Below are 23,871 nucleotides of genomic sequence, written 5' to 3'. Positions count from 1 at the left end.
ATACCTTGACCCTCGTGAAATTCAAACCAAGCGAAAATTCTTACATTCGGTAAAAATATATCGGTCTTTACATACAATTTGAGTCAATTAGGAAATCGAGCCGATTGAGCTCAAGCCAATGGGTTTGGACTGTACATAAAGCTTCATAAACCTAAGTAAAAACAAACAATAAGGATCAAACAACACAATTGTCAACACGCTGACGTTTTTTTGTATATTCGTTAAATACTTAAAGATGTTAAGTATCGTTAAAATGACAAAATTCGGTAGCCTGCTTTCATGTTGGCAGTATAATTAAACAGCAAGGTTCTAGGAGTTAGTGGCTTCCTTGCGCTTCTCCGTGTTGTGGATGCCATTCTTGCTGGCGTGTTGGGGCGTTTCAGTGGTGTGGCTGGCATTGTGGCTGATGTTAGGTTAAAAGAACATCCGGCTTACCTTATCCAAAACCATGTGTGTTGAAGCTCATAATACCAAGCAATTCTAAATTACAACAACCACATATTTTTACATATTGAAACTTTTTTCTGCAGTCATTGTTTTGTTTTACCATAATTTTGAAATTACTACTACTGACACCTTAAAGGAATTGGAATATCAAGTATGCTAGTTCATTGGTAGTTTAATCAACTTTAATCTGAACCAAAGACAATGGCTTCTTTGAAAGCTTATTGCTTAATGATAACTAATAATAAGATAAATAACAAAAAGTACAGTTTTCATAAAGTTATATATATAACGTTATTAATTAGGTGATTTTATATTGGCCTAGTTATTTGTTCGAGGTTAGCTGTATTTGCCTTCGTTGTCCATTGTTTTGGTGTACACAAACATTTAAGTCGTAAACACCACCAACCGTACAATGTGGTTGAAGAATGTAATATTCTTGTTATTCCAAATAGGTTTAAACAAAGCACAAAACAATCTAAACAGTCGGAAAACGAAAACAAAATGGCTTCCATTTAAAACAATTTCCAGCATATTTTTCAATAGGGGCGTTTCGACAGCCAATGAAAATGGTCCATTTCTCAAACGTTTAGTACTCATAAACTACTTTAACCCCCAATATATGTTATTAATAACAACTAATCAAAATACAATTGAACTGTTGTATGCTTTTATGAAACTAAACGTGAACGCACTTAGTGTCAGATAAGCAAAGACATTTTGTCATTCTGTGATTTTTACAAAGCAATACATGCAATATAAAGGCTGGCTTTCTTGAAATGATAAGAGTTCGTTTCAGTTCGTTATTGACTTTATTTCATCGAGTAAGCAACAAAAGCTATATTTCAAGAGTGGTGCAGCCATTTATAAGTGAAACTATTAAGTTTCGGTGTTCATAAGAAGAAATATAATCGAATTCGCACCAAACACACATAGTCCTTTATTGTTTAAGCTTTACTCTAATTAGTCTATAACTAGACTTAACTATAATCGTAGGTAATCTTAAAAACGTACATATATTTACTGGCGTGACATCATCTGGCAAGTGACATCATTAATAGTTTGTCCCAGCTGTGGAACGATGGAGGACAAAGCATGAACATTTTAAAAGAATGCATAATGTTATAAAATAGTGGGACATCAATTCTCACTGATGACTTTCTATTGACCACCGGAAAACATGCAATAAACAAATGTAATCGTTGTATGTAGTATACTTTTATTGTACCAGCAGCCGAATTAAAATGGATTGCGGAGAGCCCAAAGAATACTGGAAAAGAAAAAGAAAACTAATAAATAAATGCGTTGTTAAAACTTGAATATAATTTTGTATTTACCGCAACCTGCATACACCATTAAAATAATGAATAAAGTTTTAACACGAGCTAGGAATATTACTAACATTAACCTAAAATGAAATGTTCCGTTAACGACCGATTTCTTCATGGAATGATAAGACTTTGAATATTTCGAGCCGTGTGTGGAATCATCTTAGTTCGCATGATAATGTGGCACACCGATATAGGCTGGCTAAATGTTTAACTTTTAAGATGGCAATCAAGTACATGTACATGTACATGTATTAGACAATTACAATTTACACTTATACGGACATATACGACAATATATCCCCCCAGATAACCAACTGCATAGCTTCTTTGGACTATAGTTAAATGGCAAATACCGCGTTATACCATGAAAGTCAGAGACAGTGAACACATGATACAACTGAGTACATAGAAAGAAGGTCTTTATGACTGTTCTTAACTTTTGCGCAATACAACAGATACTTCTAAGTAATAAAACAATATTAATTGGCATACACATACATTTTCTCGTAGAGCTCGAATCCCAGTCTTGCTGAACATTTTCTCAACCTGTGATATCAACATATCAACATTTTAAAACGGACAATGGAATAACAATTAAAACAGAGTTATAGTTATTTTTCACATAGCTATACTTTTACTGTTTTTTAAATGTTACTTGAGATAACAAAGTAAGTACAAAAATACTGAAGTCGTAATATTTCTAGTGACCGTTTACAATGATTAAGACGATAACAGAGTATAACATGATCCAATATCATACGCAGTGATCTCCCCTGACAAGGAGAATAGATATATACCACCATAAGTGAGTATTAATGAATTTCAGCTATATAAACTATTTTTAAAATGTTTTTCTTCTCTCTGTTTTTATATCTTTATCACATTTCAATTATTCAAGGTGTACTGAGGTTAAACACATGAAAACATTAAAGATCTACAATCTACAATCTACAGTCTATGATTTGCAAACATATGTTATCTAAGGTCACGTGATTTGCATGTTCTTAATGATAACTGAACTGTAAGGAATGTAACACTACGTGGCGACCTTAAAATAACCCAATAAACACTTGGCGATGTCACTACACCTGTTAGACTTTTATTCAAAAATCATGTTCAAAATATCGGACAGGTTTAAATCCCGAACTGGGCCAAACCTGGACTGGTAACAGAACGGATTCAAAGTATCCAAATGCTGATTTTGAGATAGATATCAAAAATTATTGTTTTTATGAACATATTCTATTGCATTTTACGGGTGATTTGAATTTATGCATTTGTATAGTTTCGTTGTTTAAAATAGCCGTAAACCGGCTTTATAATACATATTTGGAAAACCTGGACTAGGTCCAGAACGTAATCAGTAGCCATTTAAAAGTTTATTTGCGTCCGAAATCTTAACTTATTTGATGAACACTCTTTCATGTTTCTTATTGTAAGTTTGTTCTTGGTGATTGTTAATCATACACTATTTAAGCTCCTTAATTGCCTTAAATCGGCACTTACTAGACATCGTTAGAAAACCTGAACTAGAAATTGCACGCATTCTATATTGCTTCTTAATACTCATAGGATTTGAGCTAATGTAAAACTTTTAATGGTCGGTGCTATTTTAACACATGCATTGGGCGGAACGTCTGGATTTGAAACTCTGGATCTCTCATAATATGCTACATATTTCAATATGTATTGGATTTTCTAGATGCCTGAATTGTAAATCCTGCTTCATCGTTAAAAGAGAGGTTTGACCGTATATATACGTACTAGTTCAATGTCAGTGCCAATTTGTTGCAAGAAAACTCGAAGGTAAGTTGTATCAAGTTAACCAAAAGACTAACATAAGGTTAGTCATGTTATCATGCCGTGTATCTTACATAATCTGACCTACAACTAAGCTCCGTTTAGGTTATCTTTGATATCTGGTGGCCAAAGCTATTTTTTACTTGGTATCACTTTCAAGTTAATTGCATGTGAATTGTTTCGAATACCTATCTGCAAGCACCATTGGCTCTCTAGTTTTTCAACATAATATGTGTCATGATGAAACATAGAATCTTTATTTTCTTATTTAATAAGTCTACCTCTCAGCCTTTTGTATTGTTGTTTTGACCCTTGTTTTATGCCTCTTAATAGAGTTTATGTTTGTATTTTTGACTACTTTGCTTGTACCTGAAACTTTTATCGCACTGAATTATTAAAACAGTATTGCTATATACCGATTGGGAAACACCCGAATTGCGGAATCCACAGGCTTATTGTCTCAAATGTTTATTTTATGTTGCGGACATATCACAGATTAACAACATGTCTGAGGACAGTTACTGTCTTAACTATTTTAATCTCAGTAGAAGTATCCCTCCTCTTCGAACTCACTCAAGGTTGGTCAAGTTTGTGTTTTTCTCAAAATGGAAACAAACTATGTATAACTAGGTTCCTTGGAGGATTAAGTCCATTCCCTTTAAATGGTTAGATAAATACGCTAGTTAAACCTAACTGTCTTTGGAGAAGAACGCCACACTCAATGAGTTTTCGAACAATAAAAGGAACAGTTATTTATGAACACTGACCTAGGAGCACAATAAAGCCACTGTCCCTAGAGAGATACGTTTATGATAGAGGCTCCTGATGGAAGTGGTAACTGCACAGTTATATAGACGATCGTTAGGACTTAGTATGACATGAGTAAATACTCCTCATCTTATGGCCTAGTTTGCACCAATGGTATTATTTCTTGAAATGAAAAAAAAACAGTTCAATTATGATACCCTTGGGCCCGTTTCAAAAAGATATCTTAGTCGTAAACATTACCATGCTTAACGGATGCTTGGGTAAAGGTAGAATCTATACGATAAAAAAGGTGCGTTTACAACATATCGTAAGATCATGAATTTAAATTTGATATCTAAGGTATTAGCCATGTAATACAACTCGGGAAACATCGGGTAACATCGACATATATCGCCACTCGCCGTAACAGATCGCGACGAAAATCGGGCGTATTCGGCCTGTACCGGATGTTGCTTTTTTAGAAACAGAAAGTATTTCCCCGCTATTCATAGGTCAATAGAGGAATTTCTACATCGTAGTATTTGGAAACTCGGTGATGTTTTTCTCATGAATATACGTTTAAAACAAATAAACACTAAAAGTGCACACTGTCAGTTGATTACGCTACATCTAACAATTTGAGTCATTTCAGTAAAACATGGATTAAAAGTGAATTATACGCATAAGAGAAGATATTCTGTCGAAAAACCCCAACTGCCAACAATCAGCATGGAACTGGGATATTCAGATATTCGTATCCAAGAGCTATGAATGTAAGTATCCTTGAGCAGTTTTGTACGTTGATGTGTTCAAAAATGTTTGTTTTTTAATTTATCTTTGAAATTCTAAAATCATTTTTATTAGCTAAATGTTGAGACAGCATGTTACATATTTTACATGTACTAATGTACATGTTACATATTTTTATATGTACTTATGTACATTATTTATGTATATGATATGAGTATGTAATCTTTAATTTGATTGTTTTATCTTAGAAAAATATTAGACTTAAAATTTTGATTAAAAATGATGTGTTTTGGTACGTGACCTATTTCTTACATAACCATAATGCATGTATATACCCGTTATTTGTTTACAAAATGCATATTTTCAAAATTAAGCCACGACTGCTTGGACATTAGCAACTTTCATTTGCTTGGTGTAGGTTTCGTTAAAACCCCAGACTGTCGTGAATCATTATCAACCATATATGCAGAACAACTACACATTTGTGCCTTCCACCCCTTACTCTTGGTTAAAATGGATATTCGTGGAGAATGTTTAATACTTGTGCATTTGTATTTACGGTGGTAGTTTCTGCTGGTTGATAATCAGAAGTCTATTTTTTTTCAGGCAGAGAAATGACTGAATATTACTAAGTCAACAACACGGGGTTATGAAGAATTCAAGCCTGCATTAAATACTATGTCGGATCCTTGAGAGCGGATTTGACAGCCATGTCTATCCACAAGGCAGTCGCATCTGGTAGAGATGATGTGAGTATTTCATATAAACATATTTGACTTGGTTTTTTATTTATAAACACACTGTATTCAATAATCAAGTGGTAGTGGTGGTGGAGGTGGTGATCAAGTGGTGGTGGTGGTGATGATGATGATGATGATGATGATGATGATGATGATGATGATGATGATGAATTTTATTGATAACATTAATAATTTTCTTTATATATACATGTATGTATCAGCTTGTTGTTGATTTTTTTAAAATAATGTCGAGAAATATTAAACTGTGTATATTTTATTTTGTATATGTATGGCAGTATAATTATCAATACTATTAATTAGTCAGAAAGGCTTTAAAGTACAATTGTTTTCCTTTACAGCACTAAACATTCTAGATGGGTAAAGTACCTGAAGGGGCATGAAAACCAAATCATTGACTCAGCATTGAGTAGTTATCATCTGTGCACACACTACAAGTACAAACGCATGGGAACAGACCAAACTTCAAATGTTGAAGAGTGAAGAATTATTGTGAAAAATCTAAATGTTAGAATACCAATGACAGAATAAAACAGATAGACATCAAATTACCCACAGAGATTGTTTACATGTTATAATATTAAAAAATGTTAGTTAAGAAATTGCACTCTTGACATTTTTGGAGGGGCATTACTGCCCACTTAGTGTTCGGGTAACTTCGACATATATCGCCACTCGCCGTAACAGATCGCGACGAACATCGGGCGTATTCGGCCTGTACCGGATGTTGCTTTTTTAGAAACAGAAGGTATTTCCCCGCTATTCATAGGTCAAATAAGGAATTTCTACATCGTAGTATTTGGAAACTCGGTGATGTTTTTCTCATGAATATACGTTTAAAATAAATAAACACTAAAAGTGCACACTGTCAGTTGATTACGCTACATCTATCAATTTGAGTCATTTCAGTAAAACATGGATTATAAGTGAATTAAACGCATAAGAGAAGATATTCTGTCGAAAACCCCAACTGCCAACAATCAGCATGGAACTTGGATATTCAGATATTCGTATCCAAGGGCTATGAATGTAAGTATCCTTGAGCAGTTTTGTACGTTGATGTGTTCAAAAATGTTTGTTTTTTAATTTATCTTTGAAATTCTAAAATCATTTTTATTAGCTAAATGTTGAGACAGCATGTTACATATTTTACATGTACTAATGTACATGTTACATATTTTTGTATGTACTTATGTACATTATTTATGTAAATGAAATGAGTATGTAATCTTTAATTTGATTGTTTTATCTTAGAAAAATATTAGACTTAAAATTTTGTTTAAAAATGATGTGTTTTGGTACGTGACCTATTTCTTACATAACCATAATGCATGTATATACCCGTTATTTGTTTACAAAATGCATATTTTCAAAATTAAGCCACGACTGCTTTGACATTAGCAACTTTCATTTGCTTGGTGTAGGTTTCGTTAAAACCCCAGACTGTCGTGAATCATTATCAACCATATATGCAGAACAACTACACATTTGTGCCTTCCACCCCTTACTCTTGGCTAAAATGGATATTCGTGGAGAATGTTTAATACTTGTGCATTTGTATTTTACGGTGGTAGTTTCTGCTGGTTGATAACCAGAAGTCTAATTTTTTTCAGGCAGAGAAATGACTGAATATTACTAAGTCAACAACACGGGGTTATGAAGAATTCAAGCCTGCATTAAATACTATGTCGGATCCTTGAGAGCGGATTTGACAGCCATGTCTATCCACAAGGCAGTCGCATCTGGTAGAGATGATGTGAGTATTTCATATAAACATATTTGACTTGGGTTTTTTTATAAACACACTGTATTCAATAATCAAGTGGTAGTGGTGGTGGAGGTGGTGATCAAGTGGTGGTGGTGATGATGATGATGATGATGATGATGATGATGATGATGATGATGATGATGAATTTTATTGATAACATTAATAATTTTCTTTATATATACATGTATGTATCAGCTTGTTGTTGATTTTTTTAAAATAATGTCGAGAAATATTAAACTGTGTATATTTTATTTTGTATATGTATGGCAGTATAATTATCAATACTATTAATTAGTCAGAAAGGCTTTAAAGTACAATTGTTTTCCTTTACAGCACTAAACATTCTAGATGGGTAAAGTACCTGAAGGGGCATGAAAACCAAATCATTGACTCAGCATTGAGTAGTTATCATCTGTGCACACACTACAAGTACAAACGCATGGGAACAGACCAAACTTCAAATGTTGAAGAGTGAAGAATTATTGTGAAAAATCTAAATGTTAGAATACCAATGACAGAATAAAACAGATAGACATCAAATTACCCACAGAGATTGTTTACATGTTATAATATTAAAAAATGTTAGTTGAGAAATTTCACTCTGACATTTTTGGAGGGGCATTACTGCCCACTTAGTGTTCTTGTTTCTTCACATATTTGAGTATAAAAGTACACTCATTTTTTTAAACTCTGTATTCTGAGTTAGAATCATAAGTAAAATTCATTTATTTGAAAGAGTACATTTTATGAGTAAGTCCAATTAAGCTTTATAATTTTTTACAAGAAAAGGGTTGATTTTTAAGCATTTTATTAGCTATCAAAATGTATGGTTACGTGAGATTATGTATATTTTCTCAAAACTGGACGGTAAACTATCATAAATTGTCTTTTAAATTGTTCAAAAGACATCATAGATAAAATTTAAAATGATTTCAGCAGCTTGCCTTATATTTAACTTTTTTTATGAATTTTATAAAACTGCTTTTTATTTTCAAACATCGAAAAACTGCTCTGTTCCGAAGACTCACAAGATCAATCAAAATGATTTTTTTCCATGTGTATCAAAAATGTGTTCGTTTGAACTTTAGTTTTCTGTTAACTGAAGTTTATTTTACCAGAAACTGTTGTGTTCATTTCATTATCTCAGAAAATGCGAAAAAAAATCAAATATAGACAAAATATTTACTTGTCGCTCTTTGTAGCCCTTGGAGTTTGGGGGTGGGTGTAATGAAACATAAATAACTTTTTTAATTCACGGTAAAAAATCTTCATAATTTGGAAAAAAGTTCCATAGTGTACTATGATTATAACTCCGTTGTCGGTTAAAGCTTTTATAAAAGTGTGTATTACGCGGCTAATACCTTACAAATCGAATTGAAAATTGTATTTGCCAAATTAAATTAGCTTTGCATATCTTGCTAATAAAATTATTAGTTTTGAAATAGATAGTATTACTAACTTCTAAAAAAGTATATTTTGCGTTGATAATATGTTCCAAATGTTTTTACGATAAATTTATTTATTTATTTATGAAAAACGCCTTGAAAGTATAGCAAAAACGACCAACCTGTTTCACTTGCTCTGGTGATGAGCAAAATACCACAATTCCCGCGCTACATACAAAACAGAAATGTAGTACCCATTTTCGATTTTGTTCAAATCACTGCACTAAAAGTCATGTTATATCTGTTTGAAGGTCATGCTTTTAATAAGTCATCCTATTGAACACAAATTCTAAATTATTAGTGTTTGCATTCAAAGCGCATATGCCACATTAAAATAAACGAGTTACGTGAATTGTAAAGTGTTAATGAATTAAACATTTGTTTATTTGAGTTAACTACTGCGTACTGACAATATTTATATGCAGAACTACAGAAACAAGCACAGTAGTGTAAAGTTTAAACACAATACCATATAGTAATCGAAAATGCAGCTTTAATTTAAGGACAAAAGAAAAAGAAATGCGTGTCCTACATGATCTCTCAATTTTAAACTATTGCTAGTCTCACTCATAGAACATGTCTTCGTCATATCAACTCTAGTATTGCTTCAAACATTGGCTCTACTGGTGATAATACAAATAAGCATTTATGTCTTTATCATATTGACCATGGTAAGCAGTTGTAGCAAATGTTACATAAACGTGCAATAGATAGCATTGAAAGTATAAGTTGACCTTTTGAATGTGTCTCCCCCATGGGCAGCAAACTATGACATCACTTGTTTTATGTTCAAGATGAAACCAATTTATCATTTTTGCAATTTATTTTCCATTACATGCTAACCTTCGGAAAGCAAATATCCAGAAAACGTTGAATAAACTTGTCCATGTAAAGTCATTCCCGACGAACCGACAGAAACAAACGCCGTATCGTTTTGTGTCATATTCGTAATAACACTAATAGCACCTGTTTGATAGTTCCCCTCATTACTTGCAAATGTGACAGTTGTTGCCCCGAGAGCTTGATTGGAAGCTAGGAGATAATAATCTGAGAAAGAAGGATACGATGCATGCTTTTCTTCTACCAGGTGTACCAAAAACAAATACATTCCACTTAAAGGAGCTGCAAAGATTCCAGTGCTGGCGTTGTAACAATCGCCACTATTTAATAAGACAGAATCAAACACGACTTTGTCTCCTTTATTGACGGTTACGGAAAGTCCAAGATGTGCGTTAAAGGCCACTTCACCTGGTGGAAATAGATAAACAACATGTTGTTACGTTTAAGGTTACTGGCATGCATTTATCAAAATTAATATCAGTTAGATTTACATGCTAAAAAATTATATTTATAGCTGATCGAACGGCAGTTCAGCAATCGGCTCAATATTTGAACTTGAAACGCGCACAAAATAAGCTGATCTAAAAAAATGTTAATTTTATTTTTAATGCATTATCGTGTTTAACTTAATTAACTTAATGTTAATTTAGTGTTTTTGGGATTGTTTAGCCACGTATCTTTTAATTAAAAAAAAACACTTTTAAAGACGTATTATGTTGTATCTTAAACGAATGTATATGCTTTGTTCGGTTTTGTTCATTGATCAAGTCAAAAGGGTTCAACATGATAATGCATTGAAATAAATGACCTGTAATATTTATCAAAAACTGTTTTATCTTAATGATTCAAAAAGTAACTCTACTTTTGCACGGTTTGGTATTGCAAACAGTGTAGTCGTCGGATTTGCCTTGGCAGTATTGGCCGAGCATAGAGGGGAAAGGGTTGTTACAAAACCGTTGTCTACTCCGTAGCCCTACGTCACATGTCACGGGACAAGCACTCCATGATTCCCAATCAGACCAGCCTCCGTCTGAAATGTGAACAACTCTGTTAAAGGAATGCTTTTGAACCAGAAGGGCATTTGCATGTTTTTAAGGATGTTATTGTTTAACTGATCAATGGCCCAGGGCGATGGGGAATTTAGCAGAAAAAGGGGCTCTAATGTAAAGTATTGTTTTATCAATATATAACATAAAATTACAACATGTGTTTTAGTATTGTATTCGATTTTAGTTGCAGATTCTTCCCGAAGAATAAATGGCCCTACATAATGCTTGTCGGTCAATAGTCAAAACTATATGCCTGAGTTCGGGGAAGGACCTACGAATCATTGCCCGAGGCCAAACGTCCTGCGCAATAGTCCACTTGGCCATTCCATGGCTGAGGCAAGTGGCTTTGGTTCTTGTATTTCATTGCATAATATTAGGAATTTCACAGTTTGATTGAATATTCACAATAATATACCCTTATCGAATGGTGCAACAAAACGTGAACGCGGACACTGGCAATTTCGTAATCTATATACTATTTCAGAGTGTCTCCCTTGTTGCTTAAAAACAGAATACACGAATATTTGTTTTAGCTGGAATGTTCAATTTTAGAAGTAGAGGGAAATTAAAGATGCACTCTCACAAATGGACCATTTTATCAACTTTTTTGTCTTGAAATGAGCAAATTATTGCGTGAATATCTGCAAAACAATAATATAAGATTGCTGAGAAATCCGATGTGAGATTTTTATATTTCTGTTCGAAAATTAATGTTTTTTGGCTTAAACCGTTTCTAACGGTTTAAGAAAAATGCATAAAACATCAATTTTTGAACTTAAATATAACAATCTGCGATCTGATTTTTGTCCTCAGTCTTATATCACTGGCTTCCATGGATTTTAGCAAAAAAAATGGCTCGTTCCAAGACAAAGAATAAAAAAGCTGTCACAACGTTCAATCTGTGAGAGTGCAGCTTTAAAGGCTATTTCGTTTTAAATAATTAATTGAAAAAAAATCAATATAATTACTGTTATTTTTTCTCCATTTGATAACATGAGAAAATTTATATGCCAAACACCCGAACCAAATATTTTACTAATACACCAGTTATATCATTAATCTATTGACCGATAGACTGATCAACTCGATGGTCAACGATATGTTGATGCATTGCAAGCATTGATTTAAAAGAAACATCTCTTTCCAGGTAAACAGCTAGTGGATTTCGATATTTCCAAAACTTTTTTTAAATACGTCGATAAATCCCGTATTGTATCCTTACTAGTTCGAGAGTTGGGATTTATTGCTTAATTGTAGCAATGGTATTTTTTTTTTAACATACTCAGCATTTTTAAGGCTTGTTATTATAGCCAGAGGATAGGGCAACATAGCTCATATACGATATTAATATATTTAATGGGAAAATGTTCTTACTTGCCATTTCTTTACATATCGCGTCATCTCGGGCATCGCCAAAGCAGGGGTTTCCATGAATACCAGGGTAAGGATTAGAACAGGACCTGTCACGCCTCATCATTCCGACATCGCATGTGACTGAGCATGATCCCCATGATGACCAAAAGCTCCATCCACGGTGTACTAGAATTAAAAATGGATCGTGATTTGCCGCGTTTCAGTTCTCATTTCATTACCATAATATGTAACTACATGGTATTCCAATGGTTGAACTCCACGTGTACAAAATGCCATTGATATGTATTATAACACCTCACTTATCTCATGTTCTATTCAATTTATAGTTATCTTCATCAGGCAACAATGTTCATGATAACATGATTCGTAAGATAAACTAAAATCTGGTTTTGTTTTGCTCAATCAATTTTTCCTCAGTCAATAGTATGAATTGTTACCTTGTGCAACATTTCAGATGTCATTCACGACACCAAGATAAACACTGTTATGACTGTTACCAAAATAACAAGGAACAGTATACGGTTTTCTCCCACCTCAAATAAGTATATCCAAAACTGTAACCATGTTAGAAATTCTTATCTAGCCCAAGGACAAAGATTAAACAAGTACCCGTATGGAACTCCTTTTTAATGGTCATCACATTGTAATTACCTCCCATGTCGTCTGTGGTATGATAGAAACCTTGCCTTGTTGCCATATTTAGAATGCTAAATCATTATTTCTCCCTTCAAATGTCATCATAAAGTTTTCACCCACCTTTCAAGAAATGATGCTTCAATATCCTCAGAACTGAGTTGACTATTAACATAATCTGAATCACTGCGCGCTTATCCATGAAACCACGAATTATCACATAACCATACACATTTATTTTCACTAAGCACAAAACAGTTCCAGCAAAAAATGCATTTTACTTAATTTTAGTTTACTGAGGTGGGAGAAAAAGCATCTACCATCCCAACTCTCGCGCATGGTGTTTTGCGGAAATTCGGTAAACCTCGTTTTTGCAAAACACCCTACGCTCGGGTCGGGATAAATTATCTTACACTCTCGGCCATGGAAGATACTTAAAAATCTCCCGTGGGGTTACCATCTACCGCTTCGTATGTGCCGTTTAGGTGCGTTGTTTTTACTTTGTAGCAAACGACAATGACAAGAATTACGATTTCTAATCAGAGCGCTTAAAGCGTTGAAAGGCCTTTGGCTTGCTTCTTTTTGTGAGTAGAGTAATTTTATTGTTAAACAAATTAATATAAACCTCTAGAGATAGTATAGGGATGATAAAGAATTCCTTCGCAAATACTGTTAGATAATTATGCTGACACTCAATAAATCAAAACCACGGAGTATCAGTCACTTGGAATACTCATTTAATATGTGGAATTACAAAAGTCTAGAATAATACGCGATTGCATATGAAACCAAAACTTTGGTTTCATAAACAATGCACTGACACGAATAAAACATTAAGGCATTTTAGTAAATTACAATCTACACTTTAACGGCCTACAGCCTAAATCACGATTTAAATAAGTTTTGGTTGGTATCATTAAATGAATAGGACACCCAACATGATGCCCATCGAGTATAATGCAAATAGAAGACGCACAATATAGATTGATGCAAAAAAACATATGTTCTTAATGTTAATGCTATAGCATTTTGACCAATTGGTACATGCAGCTAGATAGATATGATGACCTAAATAGAAATGAATTAATATTGGATAGAGGCCATGATTTTACATATGTAAGCAAATAATAGCAAATGTTCAACCAGGCTATAATTTACACGTTTAAGCCACTTACGCTGGGGAAACAATTCAAATTAGAGCGGAAATTATTGTTATGTACAATGTCTGGTTCAAAATCCACAAATGTCTAGTAAACAAAAAGCATGGCAAAACTGAAGATAAAAGCATTTACATTTCTGCAACATATATTATTCTTGTTATAACGTTTTCTTTTAACAGTCAGTTTTTCTAGTTCTAACAAACGTTGAGTTCATACGTCGATATCATGAACGAAAAGTGTTGTGCCTTCTTAGATATCATCGCATTATTGTTGCTGATACACCATGAGAGTGACATAAAACCAATGCACACAAACCTCCTTGTCGTCAACAGTTTGATTGGGACGAATGTTCAGTTTGTTTAACTATTTTTAAAATTGGTATATTTTGTGACTTTTCATTTTCTACCCATATGTATTTCAGAGCAATAGAAGATTCTCCCTTTTTTTCAAAGAAAGCATTTCTGGAAATTAGTAAGGAATTATTGACAAGGAGTTTTTTTTCATACGGTGCCATTAAGGACGAATTCGAGTTTTGCACCATCATGCGACACTGTTTCGTCGAGTATACTTTTCCAACAGACAGTGGTATGAAACTGTTGTTTCTTCCTTGTACATAAAGCGATACTGTAAAAGAATAAACATGGCACGAACAAAGGCCTATTTAATTAAATACTGATGTATTTCTTACATGGACATGGATTGTTATTACAAGTCTTTCTGTCAGCGTTTAAACCAGTACAGTCTTGTCCACCGTGTGCTGGAGCTGGATTGGTGCATGTGCGGTCACGTGAATGTTCACCATTCCCGCACGTGACGTCACATCCGCTCCAAACAGACCAATCAGCCCAGTGGCCGTCAACTGTTAAGAATAATAAACATATTTTTAGAATATAACCCACATATCTAGTTAATGAAATCACCTCTGGACGTTTAAATTACGTCGCCTATTATCACTGAGAAATACAGTCTTCAATTTATCAGACATAACGTTATAATAATGCATAAATTACATCTAGGATAATGTTAAATCTAAAAATTCAAGAAGGGCTTTTATAATCGGTGTATGTATACAAGACTATTTAAAATATGAATGCCACCAAGTAGAATAAAGGAATTTTATGTGTATGGAAGGAGGGAATGTATACGTTCACATGTCGGCCTTTTTATGTTCGGTTGTTTTATAACCATACTTGATAACTTTACAAACGAGACCCTTTTGTAATTGAAACAGTCCTTGAACGCTTTTATTTTGTGTTTAATTCAATTGATTTAGAAAGTCATGACATGTGCTGTGTATAATAACACAAGAAAAAAAACAATATTGACTGTATGACTGTGAAAGTAGAAATTATTGACATTATATATTGTTATTTCTTGTTGCCATGGGTTGTGGCCTTCAATTTGAAAATGTTTCGTAACTGTTGGTTCGTGAATTGAACTCTTTCAACTCATCAATAACAAAAACTTTCCGTGAACATAATGTTGTATGCCTATAGGCTTAAGTACCGCAAATAATCTGATCTACTTGTTGACATGGCAGGTTAAAAGAGTTATTGCGCCTGGACTACAAAATGGGGCTTATACGGTTAAAAAAAGTGCGAATTAGAAGACCACTTTATTTAAAAACGTTTATAAGATTGTCACGTTAAAGTGAATTTAAAACCAAAACGAAGATTTCTTTTTAAATAATAGTAAGGAGCCGAGGGGAAAAGTTCATTAAGGATTATTACGCAGAAAATGGAAATTTGTTGACTAAAGACCCTGCCTTTACCTTAACCTAATACAAATAGCCAAACGTATCAGGTTTCATAGAATTAACTCACAGTTTATCAAGTTATATTACCTGTTATGACTGACAGGCACTTATAGGATACAGTTTGGAGCCATATATGTTTTGGATTTGATAGGTTTTGCTTGAGAACAGATATATGAAAGGAAATAACACCAGGCTTGTTGTGCCTACATTCTTTCAATGCTATTGACGCTTTCATTTAAAATGCACTTCTTATTTCATCGAAATTGAGCGCAACTATTTCATCACATTCTTTATTGCTACGTCTCGATTGTAGGCCGTATTAACAGCTTATTTTAGAAAAATATATCATAACAACACGCAGTAGACCTGAACGGGCGACAGTAACCTTACCGTTCGTTGGATGTTAATTGTTTGTGTGTACATGACAAAACGTGACGTTACCGATGTTGCATAGTCCACAGAAGTTTGGACATACAAGTTTGGCCTGTTGTGTGCTCTGGCAGATATTAAGAACGGAGTTCATCCTTGCACAGTCGAAGTTGGGATCGTCAATACAATCTGATGCTAAATCATCAAACAAAGTATTTAAAATATGAGTTTTAAGCAATGTATATTATATTCCGATTTTTCTGTCCAATATTAATCTGGTAGGTAAGTCGGATTCTTTTTTTGTTTCTATATTTTTTGTTGTTAGAATTGTGCTTGAATGTTATTGTTTAACATAAAACCGGCACCATTTTGTCTAAATTGTCCTTTTATAAAACAATGAATTTACGCGTCTTTCCGAATCATAAAACTACCGAAAAACAGAAAATAATCAAAAGAGGAATAAATACTTGACAGTCATTAATAAAGAAAATGAAATGGCACAAAAATACGGCGGCAAAAATATGATGGCACGGGTAACCGGAAACAAATGGATATTTAGATACACCTAAGATACACACGACCGCCTCTAACTGTTGCCCAGAAAGTCTAGTTGTTGAGCACTGTTTCTTTGGAAAACGTTTATTGTGTGCAAGCTTGCTTATATAAGTACGTTTATCAATTATTGAATAGAAATATCAACTTTACGTAGTTGATGTTGGCACAGGTCAGCATTGCATAAGTTTCTAGAACAGCATTCGTGGCAAGTGGGTGAGTCCCTAGTTTCCTTCGTTAAGGTAGACCGTCCAATGATTGCCGAGCTACCGATGTGTGTTGATGTACATTTCTAGGACAATAAAAACATAATGATAAGAATAATGGAGATATTGTTTATTCGTTCTGATTTGAAAAGGTATAACATATCTAAAAAGTTTATATTACAAGAAATATGTTTGTTTCAAGATTTGTTTCAAGATTGAACGGCCCAGAAGTTTTATTTAGAATACCAAAACTAAATGCAACTATTTTTCAGTGTTTAGCGGGAATGCCAATGAATGCCTTTATATTAGCAAAAGCGTAAGCGCGAGCTCCTAAATGGCTCAATTAAACAAATAAACAACTACATGTAAATGGATAATCTGTAGATGTTATCGTTACTTATTGCATTGTTAGTTGTTGTGTTCTGCTTAATGGATTTGTGGTTGACAAGGCTGTTTAAAATTATTAAATGTCAGCGATCACAGTTGCGGAGGCATGTTCACTTTAATTTATTGTTTCGTACAAACTTAAGCAAAGAGTTAAACTGACACATAAAAACAAAACAAGTAGAAATTGGTCTATAGCATCTTTTTGAATCATCATATCAAAGAAAATATTTCTCAAAAGTAGCGTAAACTACCTTACACGTGTTGTTGACCTTACAGTGCCGCTGTCGTATTACGTCGCTCTGACTTGCGCTTGTAATGTTTCAAAAGTTTTGATGTTAACACAAACCTCATTTGAAATGCAGCCAAGCGAGAACGATCCGCCTCCGTTTTCGAATGTTTTTAGGAAACAAGACTGGAAGTAACATATACGAGCATGTATTACAATATACATGTTAACCATGGACATAGCATGTATATAATGCACCAATACACATAATTTCAATTTAAACTTAACAAAAAACATTTATTAGAGGTTCTGCAAACCATAATATTTTTTGTTTTATTTTCGGTGTTTGTTTTTGAAGGGAGAATGATGGCACACGTCCCAAATTGTGCATCCATATTACACTTCATGTACATCAACTCCTTAAATCCACCTTTGGTTCTCTCGTTACTTCATGGCCTATTTTCATGGTGTATTTATTTATCGATGGCTGTTACAAGGCTATTCCAATGACTTGATTCATGTCACCGAATACAAAAGAGGTGCAATGAAACGGCAACCTTTCAAATATCAATTCCACCCAGTAAAGCGCATACAATCGGATCAAATATGTTGCAAATAATACTTCTTATCGACTCTTTGCCGACTCAAGCTTGGTTAAACTTTAATTAAAATATTAATAATAAAACCATCATGAGCATTGAAGCTGGCATAAAACGAAAACAAATTTATAAAGATTTCAAATATGATAAGAGAATGCCCACATTAACATTAATTCTACAGAACTGAGAAATATCGAAAAACATCATAGTCTCAATGTTCACTTGTTTTTTTTTTAGTAAATCTGTTGTCCCATTGCATTGCATACCAGGGTAAAAATGCCAAATGCAAATGAAAAGTCGTTATCATTTTTCGGAGTATAAATCACCTTTGCTGACTTCTAATGTGGCACGATTCGACCAATCAAAATGCTTTCCCTTGGAAGATTTACTTACCTGCCCTACTGCACACACTGCCGTTGTATTGCAGTCATGTGTATTGCTGATACTAGGACAGTTGTAACATTCTAGTGCATCTGGAAAAGATATATAATCCTTTCGTGGTAAAAAGAGCATTCTTAAAATCCTACGATATACCGATACTTCCCACAATAAATATTTGTTATTGTTTAACTATCATCAACATCGGAATTTGAGGCACAACCTGATGTCTAAACTCGTACCAATTATGGCGGTCCGAGTATTTGAGGCACAACCTGTTGAAAACTCATCTTTTGTATGGACGTCCGGTTATTTGAAGTACAACTTGTTGTCAAAACTCGTCCTATTTATGGTATACAGCTTATTTGAAGCGTATCCTGTCGTCAAAACTCGTCCTATTTATGAAAGACAGGTTGTTTGAAGCGTATCTTGTCGTCAAAACCCGTCCTATTTATGAAAGACAAGTTGTTTGAAGCGTATCATGTCGTCAAAACTCGCCCTATATATGACAGACAGGTTGTTTGAAGCGTATCCTGTTGTCAAAACTCGTTCAAATTATACCAGTCCCGTTTTTTAAGCACATCATTGTCAAAAGTCGTCATATTTATGGTTGTCCGGCTAGGCTACTTGAAATACAATTTATTGTTAAAACCCGTTCAAATCATAGAAGTCCGGTTACTTGAAGAGCAACATGTTGTCAAAACTCGTCCCAACTATGCCAGTCCAGTAACTTAGCGAGCAACATGTTGTCAAAACTCGTCACAACTATGCCAGTCCAGTAACTTGAAAAGCAACATGTTGTAAAAACTCGTCCCAACTATGCCAGTCCAAACACTTGAAGAGCAACATGTTGTCAAAACTCGTCCATACTATGCCAGTCCAAACACTTGAAGAGCAACATTTTGTCAAAACTCGTCCCAACTATGCCAGTCCAAACACTTGAAGAGCAACATGTTGTCAAAACTCGTCCAAACTATGCCAGTCCAGTAACTTGAAGAGCAACATTTTGTCAAAACTCGTCCAAACTATGCCAGTCCAGTAACTTGAAGAGCAACATTTTGTCAAAACTCTTCCAAACTATGCCAGTCCAGTAACTTGAAAAGAAGCATTTTGTCAAAACTCGTCCCAACTATGCTAGTCCAGTAACTTGAAGAGCAACATGTTGTCAAAACTCGTCCAAACTCTGCCAGTCCAGTACCTTGAAGAGCAACATTTTGTCAAAACTCGTCAAAACTATGCCAGTCCAGTAACTTGAAGAGAAACATTTTGTCAAAACTCGTCCCAACTATGCCAGTCCAGTAACTTGAGAGGAAACAGGCTGTCAAAGCTTGTGCCAACAATTCAAGACCGGTTATTGGAAGGTTAACCTGTTGTAAAAAGTCGTCCTAACTATGGTAGTCTGTTTTGAAGCGCAGCAAGATTACTAAACTGGCTCCAATTGACCTTACGACAGGATTTGATTGACAGGTCCTATCAGCCAATTAGAATGTTGGGCTGATAAGCCGTGTTGCTATCCGCCATTTTGTCCGTCAAACTGACCAGAGTCCGTCATATACATGCGCTGGCAATTCCTCGCCTTTTTAAGTATTATGGTAAAAAGGTGTTGTCATGGCACTTGTAATTCGGATACAAGGTAGCCAGGCCGACTAAAGATGGCTTACAATTCGTTCCGTATTCGAAACCAGCGAGTTATTTAGAAAAATGCAAGTGCTGTATCAAACTCTGTGGAAGACCTCATCAACAGCTGAACTTGGAAATTTTGAAAGATCGTTCAAAGGCGAAACATCTATACGTCTGTACAAAAGTATTTTTTTAACAAAACTACTTATTTCAATCCGCTCAAAATTTATTTAATACTGAAATTGTCCGTGCATGACCTAAATAAGTGTTACTATTTTTAAACTATAAACATCGTACATTTATGCTTTGGCTTGTGTTGTCAAATCGGCATTAATGGCCATTTAATATCAGGTTTAACATGGACACGATTGATTTCATTCAAGATAGAGGTATTTTTGTTGATACCGTTATGTAGTTTTTATAAACTGCTTTGCTTTCAAAGTAAATCAGGAAATATCGTACAACTAAATTTTTGTCCGAACCATCGCATGCTTCCAAATCTCATCTACTCGTATGGTTCCTATGTAAACAATGGCTTTTGTAGCTGTCATTCCGACACATTTCATAGATTTCTTATTTTCATATCAGCACTTTGTCGACGGGAAATCCAATTAAGAAAACCCTGACCCTCAAGCAGCTACTGTATTTGACCAGCTCACACCAGCTCGGCCTCCTCCAAAACTCAGATAAATATTTGAGCCACCAAAAAACCCGAGAACAGATCGGTCTGAATCGTTAAGGTATTATTTTCTGTATAAAACAATTTATTTCACTGTACATTTAAATCAATTATTATGTTCATTAGAACTTGATTCTGCCAAACATGTGCTGTAAAGACTTAGACTTATTATGAATAAAGAACAAGTCAAACATGTACATATTTTCATTGTTATTCTTATATTTTGGGCCATTTACGTAAATCTACAATATTTAATGATAGTTCATCTAATGTTCAGAGTCCGGATCACACGCACACTCGATTAACAGTATTCTTAAAGTTGCACTCTCACATAATTCTAGTTTGACACTTTTTGTCTCAGAATCGGCTTATTTTGGCATTCTTTAAAATAAGACCTAATATATAAATCACAAAGCAAACTTCTATATTTATTTAATAAATCTGATATTAAATATGCAACAACTGGTGTTATACTCCAGAACTGAAGCTAACATCATAGAGGTACATCCATCCAAGAATCCATCAAAAAAAACATGCTGAACAACTTCAAGAACTCTCTTCAAAAGACCACACTTTCCTGAAATAAATAAAAGATGCCAATATTAAAATAAATCAGTTACATGTATTGTTAAATATTTTAATACTAGCTGTAAATGCTACTGCCTTTGATGTTTGCTTTCTACATGTATATCATAATGAAATATTGACAAGATACTAGCTAATGTTCTGTGGTTGTTGTTTTTCTCTGGACAAATAGTCCATTACTTTTGTACAGCAAAGTAAAACTAAATGTTATAAAAAGCTTTAAAATAGGTCCTACCGATTATTTGTAAAACTTGTCATCACCGGTTTTCTCTTGCGGTTGACATTGCCTGGACTGGCAAATATCATGTGTGTGTGTGGGGGGGGGGGCGGTTTCCGGTCTTATGCTAGGTCCCCTGTGGCGGTAGGCTTGTTGAAGACAATTATAAGTGGACTTCCTTATCTCCATCAATCAGAATACTTTAATGGTGTCAACGGTAAATAGCAGGAGACCCTCCACCAGCCTTAACCGGTAAATGGGGGGAGGGTAGTGTGTGTGGGTTAGAACTAGCTGCCCGGTCAGCTTAGTTGGTTAGAGCGCCGGGCTAGTGTTCTGGTGGTTGTGAGTTCGAGCCCCACACCGGGGGCACTTTTCCTCCCAGGTCTACTTTTACAGCCAGAGTGTGTGAACATGTTCCACAATTTCTGTAAGAACAAAAATCAAAGCATGTGAATGTTTGAGCAATGCAAATGTTACAGATTGGTATCACCCACGATTGTCACTTGTCAACTATTACATTATTATTCATAAGGGGGAGTGTTCAATCGCTTAGAACTGAAACTTTTTATGCATAACCCCAATAAACCATTTCTGCTCATACTATAGAATACAAGGTTATACTGTATAGCCACAGTGGCTTAATGACAAAGGCTCATTAAAGTCACAATAAAAAAATTCAACTAGCCAAAATTATATTTTATACATACTTGAACATGTATATCATCATTATAATACATTGCCATAAACATAAAATGAGATTTGAAAAAAAAAAATACCCTATACTGTAATATGAATACACCTATACTGTATACTGTTTCATATTACAGTATAGGGTGTGTTTTTTTCAATGTATTATATTGATGATATACATGTTCAAGTATGTATAAAATATAATTTTGGCTAGTTGAATTTTTTTATTGTGACTTTAATGAGCCTTTGTCATCAAGCCACTGTGTGTATAGCTGGCATATAACTGTTATTTAATGTCACTTCCGGGTTCCCCATTCGGGCCATTTATGATTTACTCATATTGTGCGATGATTTAATCTTTGTTTCAACAATACTGTAAGAAGGACCGGTGTTAAACTAACCCTTGTTTGCATTTACAGTATGCGTGAACACACACGCTTTTCCTTTGTATCGATGTTGACAACATGGCGGCTATCCGATTTTCTCTGACTTGGATAGATTTCACCCCGTAAATGTTAGATATCGTCATTTTCTAAAGATATATCGAGCCTTCCGATGTAGCAGCCAGTTACAAATTCCTTTGACTTCTATTTTTTTCGCATTGTAATGTCACATTTATGATAATTTGTCAGGAATATCGGAAAGCGAAACGACGCGAGACGCCATTACTTCCTCGTTTGTTTGACGGACATAGACACATAGAGTTCGCTCCCTTGATATCAGGGGGCGTGGCTTAGAAGCCGCTGTCGTAAGGTCAATTATGGCAGTCCGGTGATTTGAAGCGTAGCCTGTTAACAAAACTCTTCGAATTATACAGCCCTTAAAGAGTAAAAAAGCACTTACCCGTTATGACGAAAATACAAGCAGCAAGTAACACAAAGGACGCTGAAATAGAAATTTAAGTATGCCTACAGAGAAAATACATGATAGCAATAGAAGAAAATATCTCAAATGATTGTATATATTTTATATCATATATATAATTGTTTAAAGGAAAATTGTTTGATTCTGTGTAAGAAAGCTATATGTTGACAACCAAAAGTTTTGTGTCCAAAGTGGCGTATCCACGTGATAAATATTTGCTATTGGTTGTCGCGGGGTGATATAGATTGCGGTCTTACACTGAAACAAACGTTTTGTTATTCATTATATGCCTAAAGGATATGGAGTAGCTTTTTAGAAAAGTGCTTAACATCACTCGAAGCTGCCGTACTTAAAAGTGTGTCTCATGCAACAGTGAGATATCATGTCTATTTTATTGATACATCTAAATCAATAGCATCGGAAAGCATTAACTCTTACCTGCTCTCTATAATTGACGTCAGCTTATGTTAAAAATTATTTTAAGTTTAATAAGTTTTTCGAAAATTCTGATTTATGATTTAAAGTTTAAATGTAAATTATTTTCGATGATCAAACCAAACATAAAATATTTTTTTAAATTTACCGAATGCAATGAATGTCATTTCCAACACCACTTCTCGATTATGAGAAGAGAATGAATGAGA

General features: G+C 34.3%; 1 protein-coding gene and 1 long non-coding RNA gene across 2 annotated transcripts; both read right to left on the bottom strand.

Moving 5' to 3' along the window:
• Nucleotides 1-10,728: 10,728 nt before the first annotated feature.
• On the bottom strand, nucleotides 10,729-23,871 carry LOC128221620 (coadhesin-like). The gene is made up of 9 exons (XM_052930225.1): nucleotides 23,811-23,871; nucleotides 23,207-23,248; nucleotides 18,588-18,667; nucleotides 17,716-17,781; nucleotides 16,930-17,068; nucleotides 16,297-16,419; nucleotides 14,788-14,958; nucleotides 12,307-12,471; nucleotides 10,729-10,913 (listed from the first exon to the last, which is right to left on the bottom strand). The coding sequence occupies exons 1-9, from the start codon at nucleotides 23,827-23,829 to the stop codon at nucleotides 10,729-10,731; spliced, it is 990 nt and encodes a 329-aa protein (XP_052786185.1). The 5' UTR covers nucleotides 23,830-23,871.
• On the bottom strand, nucleotides 21,384-22,821 carry LOC128222393 (uncharacterized). The gene is made up of 3 exons (XR_008259133.1): nucleotides 22,765-22,821; nucleotides 21,692-22,098; nucleotides 21,384-21,448 (listed from the first exon to the last, which is right to left on the bottom strand). It is a non-coding gene; the product is annotated as an uncharacterized LOC128222393 (long non-coding RNA).

Source organism: Mya arenaria, chromosome 16, assembly GCF_026914265.1.
Source record: "Mya arenaria isolate MELC-2E11 chromosome 16, ASM2691426v1".
Classification (NCBI taxonomy): Eukaryota; Metazoa; Mollusca; class Bivalvia; order Myida; family Myidae; genus Mya; species Mya arenaria.
This window is presented reverse-complemented; position numbering and strand designations above follow the sequence as displayed.